Raw genomic sequence first — 18,470 nt, 5'->3', positions numbered from 1 at the left:
GATGACTAAAATCAAAAAGCTAGATAATAACAAGTGTTGACAAGGAACGGAGACACTGAAACCCACGTGCTCTGTGGTTGGGAATGTAAAAAGTAGTGCAGCCACTTTGGAAAAAAAAGTTGGTAGCTCCTTAAAAGATTAAAGGAGAGTTACCATGTGACTCAACAATCCACTCGTAGATATATGTTGTTGTTGTTGTTGTTGTTAAGTACCATTGAGTCGATTCCGATTCGCAGAGACCCTGTGTAAGATTTCTGAAGAAATAGAAAAGAAAGCAGCTCGTGGGTTTGAACCGCTGACCTTGTGGTTAGCAGTCCAGCACGTATCCTATAGCACCACACTAGGACTCCTAGATATATGCATAAGAGAAATGAAAACATGTTCACATACAAGCTTACACACAAATATTTATAGCAGCATCATAATAGACAAAAGATAAAAACATCCAAATGTCCATCAACTGATAAATGGCCAAAATAAATGTGATGTGGCATTGTAGGCTAAGTACTCAACCACAAGGGCGGTTTGAACCACAAGGTTGGTTGTTCAAACTCACCAGTCACTCGTCAGAAGCTGTAGACAGGGTCGCTATGAGTGAGAATCGACTCAACAGCACTTAACAACAACAACAACATACCCATACGTTAGAATCCTAATCAGCCATCAAAAGGAATGAACTGCAGCTATGATGGGGATAAACTTTAAAAGTATTATGCTGAGTGCAAGAAGCCAGTCACAATAGACTAACATATCATGATTCCAGTTAAATGAAATGTCCAGAACAGGCAAATCCGTAGAGACAGAAAATAGGTTAGTGATTGCTTGGGAATGAAAGGGACGGGAGAATGTGGGGAGTTATTTCTTTTGCAGATGATGAAAAAATCTAGATTGTGTTGATGTTTGCACATTTCTGTGAACATAGCATATGTGTGTGTGTATATAATATTGAATTGTATACTTTCCAAGGGTAAATTGTATGGCATATCAATTATATCTCAATAAAGCTGTTATTGGGGGGGGGGGGGACTAAATTGCTGGGGCTGGATTGCAAGGATCTGTCCTTTGTCCTAAAGCATGCTTGGTGCACTCACATATCAGCCTATAGATTGGTTGTTTATGTACTGTTCATGGTTACTGTCTGTCTTACCCCTAGTTCCAGAAAAGCAAGACTTTGTCTGTCTTGCTAATCGCTGTGTTCCCATCACCTAGTCCTGTCCTGACTAGGCTCTCAGTAACCATTTCTTGAATGTATAAATAAATGAATTAATTACTGGGAAAAGAGCTCTGGTAGCGTAGTGGTTACCAGTTGGGCTGCTAACCTCATGGCCAGCAGTTCAAAACTACCAGCAGTTCTGCGGGAGAAAGATGAGGCTTTCTGCTCCCATAAAGATTTACAGCCTTGGAAACCCTGCAAAGGGTCACTATGGGTCGGAACCAACTCCACGGCACTTAATAACAACAACAACAAGGGTATCTCTGCCTTACCCAACTGAGATGTGCCCAACAGAGTCAACTTTTTGCTGTTGAGAACCTACTATTTGCTACAAACTTAACATTAATTTTCTCCCTCTTAAACTGTAAGGCTGGTGTGGTGCTATAGGCTAATGCATCAGACTGCAAAGTTGTTTGAACCACAAGATCAGTGGTTCAAGCTCACCAGCTGTTCCTTGAAAACCCTATACAGGGTCGCTATGGGTCAGAATTGACTCAATGGCACTTAACAACAACAAACTGTAAGGGCTATGGAGCTGGAATTTAGTCTATTGTTGCTCCGCATCTACACAGTGCCTGGCACATAGTAGGTACACACTGAACATTTGAGGAATTAATGCATTGAAGCAAAGGTTATTGTAGTTATTCACTCAACAAACACTCACTGAGCATCTACATGGATGGAGCAAGGCTACACCATGGTATCCTCAAGGCATCCTTGTTTAACAAATGAGGAGATTGAGGCTCAGAGATAGGGTTGTTGTTGTTGTTGTTAAGTGCTGTTGAGTCAGTTCCAACCTACAGCAACCCTGCATAGGGTTTCCAAGGAGTGACTGGTGAGCTTGAACCACCGACCTTGCAGTTCAAATGGCTTTGCAGTCTGGCGCATTAGCCCACAGCGCCACACCAGGACTCCCAGAGATAGGGTTGTTGTTGTTATTAAGTACCGTGGAGTCGGTTCCGACTCATAGTGACCCTGTACAGGGTTTCCGAGGCTGTAAATCTTAACAGGAGCAGAACGCCTCATCTTTCTCCCGTGGAGCAGCTGGTACTTTCCAGCTGCCGATCTTGAGGTTAGCAGCCCGATTTGTAACCACTTCGCTACCAGAGCTCCTTAGAGATAGGGTGGTGGTTGTTATGTACCGTGGAGTCAGTTCCAACTCATAGCGACCCTGTATAGGGTTTCCGAGGAGTGACTGGTGAGCTTGAACTGCTGACCTTGCAGTTCAAACGGCTTTGCAGTCTGGCACATTAACCCACAGTGCCACACCAGGACTCCCAGAGATAGGGTAGGGAGACACATTTCAAAGACCATGCTCTCTTCATAGAGGAATGAGCTAAACTTGCATTTACCAGCTACCTGTTATGAGCTAAGTCCTCCTCTAATTCTTCCTTAATGTCTATGGGGAAGGAATGATAGTGCCCATTTTTTGGATAAGGAAACAAACTCAGAAGGTGGAAGGGGCACTTTGCAAAGACCACAGTCTCTTTATGGAGGAGTAAGGGAAACTGGCATTCTCTGAGCTCCTAGTCTGTGCCAGGCATGCCTTTTCTCATTTAATTCTCCCTTCATCACTATGGATAAGGAATGATAATGCTCCTTTTATTGGATAAAGAAAGTGAAGCTTTGAGAGTGACTCGACACTTTCCAAAGGCCACAACCTCTTCATGGAAGACTGAGGGATACTTGCATTTACTGAGCACCTACTACATGCCAAGCACACATGATCTCATTTCCCTCTCCTGTAATTTCTAGGAATGAGGAAACCGGGACCCAGAGAGCGCATGTCACCCTTGTAAGTAAGAGAGCTGGAAGGCCAGGAGCCCAGGGTTGTGTAACATCTGGGAACTTTCTTCCACCTCCCATTTCCTTGCCTCCTTCTCCCCAAAGGAAGCCACACTCACTCCTGACAGTTGCTGTTGTAACTGAAGACACATTTCTGAAGGCTGTCCAAGGTCATGAGGCTGACATGCTGGAACATGTCCAGCGAGACCACTTTGCCTTCTGCCTGGCGCTGCCATTTGGCCTGGAAGAGACACGTCATGGAGAACAGGTGACTGTGAGGCAGCCGATAATGATCCCGCCACCTCCCTATGACAAGATCACTTTAAAGATCAAGGATGTGAGGCTTTGTGGTCTCACACGGGACTCACATGCATAATGTCTGTGCACTGGTTGAAGATCTTCATGTAGGGCTTCAGGATGTCAAAGTGGAAGGCAGGGGTCAGCAGGCGACGGTGGCGGCTCCACTTGTCCCCTTTGCTGAGCAGCAATCCATCCCCTGGAGCCAGAGGACCGAGGTCAGGGGCTCCCTTATGTCTCAGAAACCCTCCAAGGAAGTCCATGGTCTGCTCCCTCTTCTCTGAAGCCCCAGCCCATCTAGTCCTCACTCACCCAGCCATGGTTTCAGGAAGCCATAGAAAAGGTCATCCTTGGGAGCAATGGCCGCTGTTGAAAGGGAGGAGGCAATGATTCAAATCAGGGGTCCGACTTGACCTCCACTTATTACCTCTTTTGGCCTCCCACTTCACCCCTCCAGATCCTTCTAACACACTGATTTGATCATGAGTCACCCCCCATGGCTCCCCTTGGCCATTTTAAAGACGTTCCAGCTCAGCCTAGAAATAAAAACCGTGCCTCAGCAATGAAGAAATGGACTGAGTTCAACCACATTCCATAGACTCCCGTTGACCTTGAAATGAGAGAGAGGAGAAGGGCTAGTTGGTCCAAAATGTGGTGAGACCTGGGGACACCTGAGCCCACGGACAAGGATATAGTCACAGAGGGCTACAGCTGAGAGTGAAGTATATATATATATACTATGTATATGTAAATATATTTATATATAGTAAATATATATTTACATATATATGAAGTATTATGTGTATATAAATACATATATATATATATATATATAAAGGAGCTCTGGTAGCGTAGTGGTTACGAATCGGGCTGCGAACCTTAAGGTCAGCGGTTCGAAACTACCAGCTGCTCCGCGGGAGAAAGATGAGGCTTTCTACTCCCGTAAAGATTTACACCCTTGGAAACCCTGTACAGGGTCACTATGGGTCGGAACCGACTCGATGGCACATAACATAACATATATATATATATAAAATGAGGGCAAATTGCTACAATTTGATAGTTGACATAGACACAAGGAGCTCAAAATTCCAACAGAGAGGGAAGGAGTCTTCACATCAAGTATCAGTACTATACCCTCTATATACAAGGTAGATAGGGACGGGCAACTTAGACATTGGCTACATAAAATGATCTTCATTAGTAAATGTTTTAAGATCAAAGACCATAGCCTTCGGTATGCATTATATCTCAATGAAAAAAAAACAAAAATTCTCACCACTGGACCAATAAACAACATTATCAACGGAGAAAAGATTGAGGTTGTCAAGGACTTCATTCTTCTTGGATCAACTATCAACACTCACGGAAGCAGCAGTCAAGAAATCAAACGAATAAATAAGGGGGAACCTGATGCAGACCGTGCAGACCAGGTCAGGAGGTCAAGACCCTGTGGGCCCAAGCGTTGTTGACCGTCCAAACCATAGGCTCTGAGGATCAGACTTTAGCCACCTAGTAGACATAGCAAACTCTCCCTCATCTGATTATTCAGTAATGCTTGTTAGTAATCTCATACATGGGCCCTGGATATCCACAGACAAATGTAAAAACCTTCCCTAAAAGCCGAGACTGTAAATTCCAAAAAGGCAAGTCTCCCCCACCACCACCACCCCCCCCAAAAAAAAAAAAAAAAAAGCTAAAGAGGATAGAGAGAAACACTGTTAACTGATGATATATGGCGGGATAATAATCAATGTAATGAAACAAGCTATATGAATGGTTGAATGTGAAGCTGATGATGTGCCCTGTAAACTTTCACTCAATCCAAAATAAAAACATTTAATTAAAAAAAAAGAAAGAAAGAAATCAAACGATGTATTGCATTAGGCAAATCTGCTGCACAAGACCTTTTTAAAGTGTTGAAGAGCAAAGATGTCAGCTTGACCCAAGCCATGGTATTTTCAGTAACCTCATATGCATGCGAAAGCTGAATAGTGAATAAGGAAGACCATAGAAGAAATGATGCTTTTGAGTTATGGTGTTGGAGGAGAATATTGAAAGTGACATGGGCTGCCAAAAGAACCAATAGATCTGTTTTGGAAGAAGTGCAGCCAGAGTGCTCCTTGGAGACCAAGATAGCCAATCTTCATCTCTCATACTTCAGACATATTGTCAGGAAGGACCAGTACTGGAGAAGGATATTATGTTTGGTAAGGTGGAGGGTAAGAGGAAAAGAGGAAGACCCCCAACGAGATGGATTGGCCAAGTGGCAGCATCAGTGGACTCAAGCGTGGCAACAGTAGTGAGGGTGGCCCAGGATCGGGTTTCGTTCTGCTGTGCATAAGGTCGCTATGGGTAGATACCAACTCGATGGCACCTAACAACAACAACAACCTAAAATGAGGGGGCAATAAGAGCACGAAGTGACTGACTTCCAAGGTTTCAAGAGGGAGTTTAGTTTAAGAGTGTGTGAGGGAAGGTAGAGTCCCCACTGAATAGTTTTTATCTTGTCTAGATGGGTCTGGTGAAAAGAGATGGGGATAAGATCTTTATGACACAATAGTAAGTAATTATTATCATGACTAATTAACACTGTCACAGTTGTAAAGGTAGAAGTTTTGTAAGAAAAACAGGGGAGTGGTTAATTTTACAGTCCAAAAACAGGACCCTAGGACCATCAAAGGAGAAGAGCACGAGTGGAATGTGGAACCTTATCTAGAGAAGCAGCAACACTAAAGATGGAGGCAGAGGGGGGTCATGGAGAGAGGGAGCAGCTGAGGACTCTAGATTCATAGGAAGAGAGGGACTGAGAGCTGGCGGCCAGGAGCAGACTTTCAGAATGTGCCCTTTGGTTGTGCAAATTATTATATATGCCTGCGTGTTCAAAAAGAAAAAGAAAAGAGCTAAAACGAATAGTGAGAAATACTGTTAACTGATGGTACAAGAAGGGGGTTATAATCATTGTAATAAAACAAAGTATATGAATTGTTGAATGTAAAACTGATGATCTGCCCTGTAAACTTTTGCTCAGATCACAATAAAAACAAAAAAAAAGAACCCAAAACCTGCCTCAACTAACCCATGTCTGCCTCCCCATCAAATCCGTCAGCACACACCAGACAACTCCATTTTGTGGTGTGTATCACTTCCAAACCTTTGCCGAGACTGTGGTCTTCCATCCCTCTGCCTCTCTCATTTGCATCATGCCTCCTATGCTCCCAGCTTCCTACCTCACCCTCTCCAGGCTGTCTTTCACGCTGAGAATCTTAGCGGACTCTCAGATGTGGCCATGTCCCTCCCTGCTCAAATGCCCTCCATAGCTCCCTCTTACCCTCAACACCAGCTTCTCAGCTCATTTTTCAAAGCCCTGGATGATCTGCCCTGTCCAGATTTCTCTCAAGACGCCTCTGTCTGCCACTCCACTCACACTTGACATTCTAATATCACAAAGCTTTTCTCAGCTCCTCAAAAAAGTCATGTTCTCTTTCTGATCTGATATTTCCCACCAGCTGCTGTCCTACATCAAACACATTTTTCCCTCCTCCTCTGATCTCGACTTGGGTGCTGCCCCCCTCTCCCAGCATTCACTCAAAAAAAAAAAAAAAAAATACACCGAGTTATAAGCTACTTGAGAGTAGGGACCATATTGATCATTTCTATATTGGTGCTAAATAGCTCTTTATTGAATAAAAGAATAAATCCATCAATCAGATAACAGATGAATGAAAGAAAGGAAAGATGGCTGGATAGTGGAGTAAATGAAGAGATGGATAGATGGATGAAGAGATGGATGGATGGATGAGTGAATTCTCCTTCTATGCACTGAACAGACTTAGGAGATTGGGCAGGGACCTAGGGAGGAAATACCTGAAACTCAGGTGATGATGCTTTTCCCTGTGATGTTACTCAACCATCCCTACACACACTCCCAGGAATTGATCAACTAGACTCAATCATATGGCCACTCCTTGCACCATTCAACACACCTCTTCTGCCACCCTTCTGCACCTGAACCTTCCTGGGAGATGCTGGGCTCCCAGATTACTCATTTCCAGGCCCTGCCTTTGACAAGCTCCCAGTTGGGATGGGAAAGAGAAGCAGAGACGCAGCACTATGTAATTATCAAGAAAACGAAAGTGTGCCAGATGCTATGGGAGGTACAGGGAAACGGAGTGCTGAACATCAGGGCCGGCTTCTTGGAAGAGGTGATATTGAGAGGACAGTGAGAATCCATCACTCTTCTCCTCCCTGGATACTGTACTCCATCCAGCAGAGGCCCGTCCAAGTTCTGAGCTGACAGTGATTTCCCTGCTCAAACACCTACCATGGCTCCCCATTACCTACTTTTTTTTAATCTTTATTTTGGATTAAAAAACAACAACAACAACTAAATCCATTGCCATTTATTCTGACTCATGGTGACCCCTCTGATAGGTGGGGACATAAAATGGCAGAGTGGTAACATGCCCAAGTTAATGGAGGGTTGGGATTTGAACCTAGATCTGCTGGCCCAGAGTCGAAGCCCTCAACTGTAGTGAAATACAGCTGTACAATCGCTGCTACAATTCTATGTGAGGAATTGTTTTACATAATCTCCTCCAAGGAAGATGTTACAATCCTCCTACTTTTACTCAGGGGGACACAGTTGGGACAGGCAACCTGGACAGAGATGCCTGCATCAAGTTGTCAGGGCTGAAGTAGAGGAGAGATCTAGGGCTGGGAGAGCTGGTGTTCAGCTGAGGAGGCATCAGTGAAATGGGCCTCAGAGGATTTGTAGGAGTTTGTCAGGTAAGGAGAGCAAGTGCAGAGGCATGTGAAAATACCAGGGGAATTCAAGTGACCTGGGGTAGCTGCAAGGTCCCTGGGTGGTACAAATGGTTATGCTCAACTACTAGGCTAAAGGTTAGTGGTTCAAACCCACCTAACAGTGCTTTGGAAGAAAAGTCTGGTGATCTGCTTCTGTAAACATGACAGCCAAGAAAACTCTATGGAGTAGTTCTCTGTAACCCATGGATCACCACTGGGTATTTCAGTTAGAGCAATGTGTGTGAAGAGAGGCGGGGAGGGAAGCACGTACATCTCTGCTGTAAAGAGCTTGTCCTGACTCACAGCTCCACCCTCCTTTCCTGGGTTTCTCCATCTTGCTCCTGTGGGAGGGAGAGGCAGTGAGAGGGAGAGGCCTATCCTGGGGGCGGAGATGAAGTTTCCTGGGCATCTAAGTGTTAGGCCCATAATAGGGGAGCCGGGGTAATGGACTTCCTGTCTCCTTGGAGTCCCACACTGTGCAAAATGGTGCTCAGGAGACTGATGCTCAAAGAAGGCAGAGGAGGAGGGAAAGAAAAAAAGGTAAGCCAGTTGCTGTCAAGTCCATTTCCCTGTGTGTCCCAGGGGAGCATAGGGTTGTCAACGGCCGATGTTTCAGAAGCAGATCACCAAATCTTTCTTCCAAGCTACTTTGGGGTGGACTAATACGTGTCTGGCACAAAGTACCACCAACAAAATAAGTTGCCGTCGAGCTGACCCCAACTCATGATGATCCATGTGTCAGAGTAGAACTGTGCTCCACAGGGTTTACAATGGTTATGACCTTTGAGCAGCAGATCACCAGGCCTTTTCTTCCCAGGCACCTCCATGGAGGGATTCCAAAACCAGGCCATTTGTCAAGAAGAGAACAGACACAAGTGGAAGGTCTGTGTTTGTAGAAACCAAATCAAAAGTCAGAGATCCTAATTCCGGGAGCTCATTCTTCCCCGTTCCTCCCCTCTTCAATGCCCCACAATGCCTCTAGTGATGGGAAAGGTAAAGTCAGATGTAGACATACGCAGTCCTAAAGGGTAAGGACTGAGAATGAGAAAACTCAGAAGTGGAATGATAATCTTGGAAAAGCTGGGGTCCTTCCAGCTGGGTGCTAAAGATTGAAGTTGCCAAGCACAACGGCAGACACGTGTCTTGGAATGGGTGTGGGCTGCAGAAGGGAGATGCTATCCTTCCACACCTCCCTCCCCATTAGCCAGGGTCAGCCCAGATGATGAAAGAAGGCTTCAGGCTGGGCAGTGTCAGAATTCAAATGATGGAAGTGTCATGGCTTAGGATGGAACAACACCCATTTAAAATCCTAAGCAAATAATGGTCTTTTCAGTCATGTTTCACTCAGATTCACAAGCCAGTGAGCATCCTCTCAAAGTTTCTGGACCTCGTAGACATTGTCACCCCTCTGTTTATGTTGTTCCCAACATATGGACTGCCATCCCTGTTTTATGAACTCCTAATACATCAAAGCCCTTCCTCTCGATACCTCCCCCTGCCTAGAGGCCCAGTGGGCTCTGGGAGCTGAGGGTTCATGCATCACTGGGGACCCGGTGGGCCTACCTGAGGCACCGAGCAGAGGCTTGATATAGTCAGGATGTACCAGTACTAGGAGTGGCAGGACAGGTCCAATCCACACAAGGATCACATGGTGCATGTGGTTCAGCACCTTTGACTCATCTCGAAGTCCTGTCTCATTCGGAAGGTACTGTGGAGGGAGAAAAGGACAGTGAGTGAGACTGATTCCTCCCACGGGACCACCAGGTACCAAGTTTTGCCCATTTGTACCCAAATAATCTCCTTCATGTCTTCCATCCCTCTCCCCAGCTCAGGCCTCAAACTCCTCCTTCCCTGATGAATCATGGTTTACCCTCCTCCCTGGGCACCCATCTCCATTCTCAGCCCCTCATACTGGCCCCAGAGGGATTCCTGAATCAGACCATGTTCCTCTCTGTTCACACACCCTCCGTGGCTCCCCACTGCCATGCAGAGGAAATCGCAGCTCCTTACTTTGGCCTTCAAGGACCTTTAGACCCCAACCCCCAATACCTCACATGTTCCACCATTTCCCTTGAGTCTCTCGGAAAGAGTTCTTGCTCCAGGAACAAGACTCTGACTTCCCACTTCCATGGCTTTTGCTAAAATGGTGCCCGCTTCCCACAGTAGCCTCTGCTAGATAAAACTTTTCTACTCATTTTTCATGCCAATGCCCTTATTCCAGAAGGGCCACTACAGCTTTCAAAGAGTAATACCAGAGGCAGTGGCCAGGCCCTGGAAGGTTTGGGAACTTAACTTTGAACTGTGGACCCAACCCACCTTCTGAGACCATGAGATCAGGGTGAGACTACCTTCTCCTTTGGGAGAGGACAAGCTCGGAGCTAGCTGAGCCTGAGAGAGAAGTCTGACAGTTTACTCAAGATCACACAACTGGGATGAGCCAACACTGACTCTAAAGACTTGTGGCTTGTCCCAGCTGTGTGACTGTGAGTAAACTGCTTGCCCTCTCTGAACCTTAGTCTCATACCTTCTAAAAAGAGTCTGCTCCTGGCCCTAACCAGAGTTCTCTATTGTGGTTCAGAAAGCAAGCAGGCCTATCATCAGCCTCACTGGCTACCTGAGACCTGCCTAGCCCACCTGCCCACACTCACCATGCCCAGGTGGCCCAGCAGCCAGTTGCGCTTTGGGGGCTGAGGGAAGCAGCGCAGGCGCCGGCAGGTGATGTAGAAGCGCCAGCAAAGCTGTAGGAACTGCAACAGTAGACGGAAGAGGAAGAAGAGCAGGAAGAGGAGAATCATGGACACAGCATAGAGGCGGAACGTCGTCTTCTTAAGCCCCAGCAGGTACAGCAGGTGGTCCGTAATGGGCAGCATTCTAAGGGTTATAAGGGGGGGGGGGGGGGGGGGATCAGTGCTGGTGGGACAATCCTGTGTCATGGAAACAGTGACTCATGTGATCAAGCACACAGAAGGTTCTCATGGGAGTCCCAAATGCTAGGATACATCTCCTACCCCAGATGTTATGTGTGACCATCAGCCTTAACCTCTCTACCTGAGAGCTTGCTCTACCTGCACATCGCTGGCCAGGAGTGCTGGGAAATTAAGAACCTCCTCAAGGAGCAACTCTCAGCCAGTGATTGATGAAGCTGGTGGATAAATCCCTCAATTCCCTCTCCCCTTGGTGGGACCAGTTTGAGGTTTATGCTCTATCCTGACTCCTACGGCCCCCAGCAGGACTCAGCTCTAGCTGCCCACAGTAGAAACTTTGTCTCTTGTCTCATTTCCCAAATTAACTATTGGTGGTTGCTGTCAGGTACATTACAAGTCATGACAACCTCATGTGTGTCAGTGTAGAACTTGGCCCCAGCAGATTATCAACGGCTGATTTTTCAGAAGTAGATCACCAGGACTTTCTTCAGAGGCCCCTCTCCAGTTAGACTCAAACTACCAACCTTTTGGCCAGTAGCTGAGCACATGAACCATCAGCACCACCTGTTGTTGTTGCGTCAACTCTGATTCACAGTGAACGCACGCCATCCGAGGAGCACTGCGCTCCGTAGGGTTTTCAAGGCTGGGACCTTTCGGAAGCAGATTGACAGGACTTTCTTCTGAAGCACCTCTGGGTGGATTCAAACTGCCAACCTCTCAGCTAGGAGTGGAACACTGAACTGTGTGCACCTCCTAGGAACTCCTCCAAATGAACTACTTGTACTCATATCCTTGCGTTAGGATCTGCTCCTAGACATGCCAAAGGTGAGTGGTGAGTAGTAGTCATGAACCAGTGAGTGTCTACGGAACCCGCATAGCACACTGTGACCATGCTCAGGATGGGCAGAGGATCTTAAGTCATCTCGGCAGGGAGGTGCCATTATGCTCCCATTTTTCAGATGAGGAAGCTGAGCCTTAGCTCAGTTACTTCAACTCAAGGGAGACAGAGCTGGAAGAGACCCCCCTCAGCCAAGATCTAACACCTTCCAAGTCTCAGCCAGCCCCAAGGAGATTCCTGAAAATGGTTGGGTTCTGGTTTCAGATCCCCTCCCCATGCAGTCCTCCTAGCCAAGGGACCCTGTCTACACTCCCACTTCCTTGAACAACAGAACTGACAGGACATCTGCATTCCAGGACCTCACTTAAACCCTCAAGGACCACCCACTCCTGCCACGGTGCCCTGCAACTTGGGACCTTAAGCTCAGGCCACTGACTCTTCCACCAGCCAATGCCAAACCACAAAATAAATGATGTTTCTATTGACTGCATCCTGGGACAAGAGTTAGGTGGGGTCCTCATCAAGTTTAGACAGTCCAGTTGGGGTGGTCTGACTTCTACATTGTTGTCATTGCTGTTTTAAGTGCTGCCAAGGCAGTTCCGACTCCGAGCAACACTGTATAATGGCTAGTGGGTTTGAACTATCGACCCTATGTTGTTGTTAGGTGCCACCAAGTCAGTATCAGCTCATAACAACTTTATGAACAACAGAATGAAACACTGCCCAGTTCTGTGCCAACCTTACAATTGTTGCCATGCTTGAGCCCATTGATGCTGTCACTTTGCCAATCCATCTCGCTGGGGGTCTTCCTCTTTTTCTATGACCCTCTACCTTACCAAACATGATATCCTTCTCCAGCGACTGGTCCCACCTGACAATATGTCTGAAATGTGAGAGACGAAGTTTGGCCATCTTGGCCTCCAAGGAGCACTCTGGCTGCACTTCTTCCAACACAGATCTATTGGTTCTTTTGACAGCCCATGACACTTTCAATATTCTCCTCCAACACCATAACTCAAAAGCATCAATTATTCTACGGTCTTCCTTATTCACTGTCCAGCTTTTGTATGCATATGAGGTTATTGAAAACACCATGGCTTGGGTCAGGCGCACTTTAGTCCTCAAGCTGACATCTTTGCTCTTTACACTTTAAAAAGGTCTTGTGCAGCAGATTTGCTTAATTCAATGCGTCATTTGATTTACTGACTGCTGCTTCCATGAAGACTTCTAGTGTAGCAACATTCCCTTTGGGAGGCCTGGTCAGGGGTAACAGTGGGACTAGGTAACCTTCACCTCGGAAACACAAGGAACCCCAAATTGTAAATCCCAGGCAGGTGCTCTGAGCTAGGGACGCAGCAATCATGCCATGGTGCAACTGTGCAGCCTCTCACATGGGTAGCGCCATGTGACATGTTCCACAGATATTTGTTCTTTACCAATTTAATGATCTGTCTAAGGTAACTCTGGTGTTGCAATGGGTTAAACACTTGATGGCTAACTGAGAGGTCAGCAGTGCAAACCCACCAGCCACTCTGTGGCAGTCTGCTTTTGCTAACTATTTTTAGTCCTGGAAACCCTATGGGGCAGTTCTATGTATGGCCAATAGGAGTCAAAATTGCCTTGGTGACAACAGGTTTAGAGTTTTGTTTTGTTTTTAATAATTTGTCTTTGGAGGCCCTGAGTGGTGTAAATGGCTGATGCACAGGACTGCTAACCAAAAGACCAAAGGTTTGAATCCGCCCAGACGTGCCTCGGCAATCTACTTCCAAAAGCTTGTCTGTTGAAAACTTTTGGAGCACAGTTCCACTGACACATGAGAGAGTACCATAAGTCAGTCATCTCCATGGCAACTGGTTTGGTTAGGTTTGCTGTTTTTAACAATTCTCCCAAGCTATGCCAGGATAGCCAGTTACAGATAATGGAATCTTTCTCTAAATGTTTTCATATGTCAGAATCTTCCCACAAGGCTATATATGCATTTATTCAGCATTCAGTTGGTAAATATTTTTTGAGCCCTTCCTTTGTATTGATGGCTACCTGAATGGCACAAACAATTTGCACTTCACTATGTGGCGCTGTGAGTTAATGCGCCAGACTGCTGTTTGAACTGTAAGGTCGGCAGTTCAAGCTCACCAGCTGCTCCTCGGAAACCCTATACAGGGTCACTGTGGTAGGGAACCGAGTCGACAGCACTTCACAACAACAACAACAATTAGGTTGATAGTTCAAATCCATCCAGCAGTACCATGGGAAAAAGGCCGGGTGATGTTTTCATAAGATTACAACCAAAGTTCTATGGGACAGTCCCACTCTGCACACATGAAGTCACCATGAGCTGGAATCAACTAGATGGCAAAGGTTTGGTCCTATGTGTCAGACACTGTTCCAGGCTTTGTTTGGGGTGTAGTGTAAGGCCTAGTCCCTGCCCGAGTGGGGGAAACCACCAAAAAAGATATGACATAACATAAAAGTGTTGTGAAGGAGGGAAAGTAGGGTAGAGTAGGTTGAATAATGAACCCCTAAAATACCAAGTCCTAATTCCTGGATCCTGCAGGTGTTACCTTATATGGCAAAGTCTTTGCAGAAGTGATTAAGTTGAGGCTCTTGAGATACTGGGGAGATGATCCTGGATTGCACTTTGAGCCCCAAATGCAATCACAAGTGTCTTTATGAGATGGAGACTGGACACAGACACAGAGGAGAAGGCAAAGTGACTAGGGAGGTTGGAATGATGAAGCTAACCACACAGGAACACCTGGAACCACCAAAAACTGGAAAAAGCCAGGAAGGATCCTCCTGTTGAGTCTTCCGAGGGAATGTGGCACTGCTGATAACTTGGTCCTGTGCAAGTAATGTTGGACTTCCGGTCTCCAGAACTGTGAAAGAATCAAAGCATGTTGTTTTACAATTCAGCATTCATTCCTGTTACAGCCCCACAGGAAATTGATACAGAGTACCAATAGTCATTATTTTAGTGGTCCAGGAGAACCTCTAGGGAATATATGGGCAGTTGAGAGAAGTAAGGAACCTAAATGAGGGGCACTTTCTTATTAAATGCATGCACACAGGTACACACTCTCACTGACACCTGCATGTACTCACATGTACACATAATCATACATGCACACAAGTACACACTCTCACTGATGCATGCATGCACTCACATGCACACATACTCATACATACACATGCATACATGCACACAGGTACACACTCTCACTGACACCTGCATGCACTCACACGCACACATACTCATACATACACATGCATACATGCACACAGGTACACACTTTCACTGACGCATGCATGCACTCACACACACACATACACATGCATACATGCACACAGGTACACACTCTCACTGACACCTGCATGCACTCACATGTACACATAATCATACATGCACACAAGTACACACTCTCACTGATGCATGCACAGCCACACCCACATATTCATACATGCGCATGCATACATGCACACAGGTATACACTCTCACTAACACATGCATGCACTCACATGCACACACACTAACACTGACACATGCATACATGCACACACACCACAAGCAGCTGGATTCTAATTTTGACCCCTGCAGAGACTGGCTGTGTGGTCTGGGTCTCAGCTTCCCCATATGATTTCAGGGCTCCATGTGACCCACTGGGAGTCACCATCTTGGCAGGTTCAAAACCCTCAGAGAAAGAGTCAGCATGCTTAAGCAACATGGAGACACGTGCAATGTCCCATTCCCCTGAGGTCTGGCTCCCATCCCAGTGGCCGCAGCCACCTTCTTCCAGCCCTGGTGTTCCTGTTCAAACACACTCCGTGGCTCCCCAGTCCCCTCAGTCTTGTGTGATCTGATGTGACCATCCCCACTCCTTCTCTATCTGGATCTGTCTTCTTGGTCTGCTCTAAAGACCTGCATTCTTCACCCCCTGACCTTCAGACTCAGCATGCCTCAAACAAAATCTACACCAAAGCTGCCGTTCCCATCACCTCCTCTCTCCCTCGTTTCTCCCATATCTTATCTGTTTCCAGGTTCTACCAGTCTCCTATCTTAAATCCATTCTTCTCCAATCTCATCAACACATTCCTCTTCAAGTAACCTCCTTCCTGGTCTTCCCAATTCCATCCTTGCCCCTCCCAATTGTCCATTCTCCACACAGCAGCTTGAGGAATCACTCTAAAAGTCTACCAGATCTAATTACAAAAATGAAAAATAACAGATGTTGGTTAGGACATGGAGAAATTGGACCCTTCATCCATTACTGGTGGGAATGCAAAATGGGACAGCCACTGTGGACAACAGTTTGTCAGTTCTTCAAACAGTTAAGCAAAGAATGACCATATATGAGCTATGTGTCTCAATGTTAGGTGTCTACCCAGAAGAAATGAAGGCAGGAATATACAGAAAAACCTGCGCCCCAACATTCATTACATCACTATTCACAAGAACCAAAAGGTAGAAAAACCAAATGTCCATCAACACATAAATGAATAAACACAGTGTGGTCCAGCCACACAACGGAGCATTTTTGTTCAACCCTAACTAGAAATGAAGTTCGATGCCTGCTACAACATAGAGGAGCCTTGAAAACATGATGCTAAATGAAATATGTAATCACAAAAGGGCAAATACTATGATTTGAAATAAGCAAATGTGTAGAAACCAAAGAATATTCATTCGTATTTACTAAGTGTGGTTATGGTGTTGGAGAAGAATACTGAAAGTACCATGGACTAGCCATCAAAAGAACAAATAAATCTGTGTTGGAAGAAGTACAGCCAGAATGCTCCTTAGGAGCCAGGATGACGAGACCTGGTCTCTCATTCTTCGGACATGTGATCAGAAGGGACCAGCTCCTGGAGAAGGACATTATGCTTGGTAAAGTGGATGTTCAGAGAATAAGAGAAAAGCCCTCAATGAGATGAGTTGGCACCGTAGCAGCAGCAACAGGCTCAGGTGTAACAATTGTGAAGGTGTGCAAGACCGGGCAGTATTTTGTTCTGTTGTGTGTAGGGTCCACATGAGTTTAAGTCAACTAAAAGGCACCTAACAACAAAAGTGGGGAAGGGAGGAAAGAGTCATTACTGAGGGGCCTGAGTTTCAGTCAACGGTGGTGCAATCATTTGGAAAAGCAGGGTGAGACAGGTTGTACAACTTGAAGGATGTAATCAATGTCACTGAAATGTACAAGTAGAAATTGTTGAACCAGCAAATGTTTTCTTTTATATATGTCTGTATGTGTGTTGTTGTTGTTGTTGTTGTCAAGTACTGTCGAATTGGTTCCAACTCCTAGGGACCCTGTTATAGGGTTTTGAAGGAGCAGCTGAGGAGTTTGAAGCGCAGACCTTATGGCTAGAACCAACCTTGCGGTCGAGAGCTTATCCTCAGCACCACACCAGGGAAATTTTGCCACTTTGAAAAACAAAAACTGTTTAAATAATGAGATGCAGTTAGAGTCCCCCAAAACAAGAAACCAGATCATGGCCTTCGCTGTTCAAAATCCTCCTGTGCCTCCTTATTACGCCCTGAATAAATTTAGACCCCTAGCCTGTACTGCAATGTCCTACATGGTCTGGTCCCTGTCAGCCTCTCCAATCCCATACTCCCATCTCCCTCCATCAACTCCAGCCATTCTGGTTCTTCCAGACTGCTCCTAGAACCAGCCAAGCTCATCCCCACCTTGGAGGCTTTCGCTGGCTGTTTCCCTCTTCCAGCATGCCTTCCCCCAGCTCTGCCCATGCCAGCTCCACACCCTCCTCTCAGCCCCAGCTTTGCCTTGACTGATTTCTGTCCACCATGGTCAGCCGCCCTCCTCCCCAAGCCTGGAAGAATGACTGAGCACCTGCTGTATGCAGTGACTTTTACAGTCACTGGTTTCTTCCTCCCAGTAGCTCTGGGAGGGAGTAGGGTAGCTTCTGGGTAGAGTCACGGCATCCACACCCAAGAAGAGTCCAAGTGAAATTATGACACAGGAAATGCCTTCCAGAAGGATTGAGAAGGGAAGGCACTGGAATCAGAGAAAGTGCCAGTCCTAGAAAAGGAGTCCCTCATCCTGATGGGTGGGGACGACCAGGGTTGGCAGACATGCACGCATATGCACACACATACGCACATTTTGCACTCACACACACTATAAGAAACTGGGTTTAAAGCCTGACCTGTTTCCACCTCTCCCCCCATGTTGGGTATGAGGTGAAACCCTCCCCAGGACAGAGCGTAATTTCCCTGGGAGTTACAGGCTTCTCATTTACAAAGCAGTAATAATAGCAAGAAGTCTTGGTATGGCACTGTGGGCTAATGCGTCAGACTGTAAAGTTGTTTAAACTGCAAGGTCAGCGATGCAAACTCATCAGCTGCTCCTTGGAAACCCTATACAGGGTCACTATGTTTGGAATCAACTTGACGGTAGTTAACAACAACAACAACAATAGCAAGGGATTCAGTTCATATCCACTGGAGAAACTCAATGAATGGGTCTGTTGGGGGAATCCTCTACTTTCGTACTCTGGGTTTCTCCTGACCCCCACACAAGCTTGAATATGTCTGACACCCCCTAGCAGGAGGTGTTACAAAAAGCTGTGAAGTAGTGTCGCCACTGTGGAG

General features: G+C 46.2%; 1 protein-coding gene across 1 annotated transcript in view; it reads right to left on the bottom strand.

Moving 5' to 3' along the window:
- LOC102841328 (cytochrome P450 4F22-like) overlaps positions 1–10,971 on the bottom strand; it is an 18,996-nt gene extending 8,025 nt beyond the window's left edge. The window contains exons 1-5 of the mRNA XM_006876822.1: positions 10,750–10,971; positions 9,665–9,809; positions 3,608–3,661; positions 3,367–3,494; positions 3,118–3,239 (exon numbers count right to left, since the gene is read on the bottom strand). Coding sequence (XP_006876884.1) covers positions 3,118–3,239; positions 3,367–3,494; positions 3,608–3,661; positions 9,665–9,809; positions 10,750–10,971 — 671 coding nt within the window. The remainder of the gene's footprint in view (positions 1–3,117; positions 3,240–3,366; positions 3,495–3,607; positions 3,662–9,664; positions 9,810–10,749) is intronic.
- Positions 10,972–18,470: the final 7,499 nt, after the last annotated feature.

This window comes from Chrysochloris asiatica, unplaced genomic scaffold, assembly GCF_000296735.1.
Source record: "Chrysochloris asiatica unplaced genomic scaffold, ChrAsi1.0 scaffold00417, whole genome shotgun sequence".
Classification (NCBI taxonomy): Eukaryota; Metazoa; Chordata; class Mammalia; order Afrosoricida; family Chrysochloridae; genus Chrysochloris; species Chrysochloris asiatica.
Note: the sequence above shows the minus strand (reverse complement) of the source record. Positions and strands in the feature narration are given on the sequence as shown.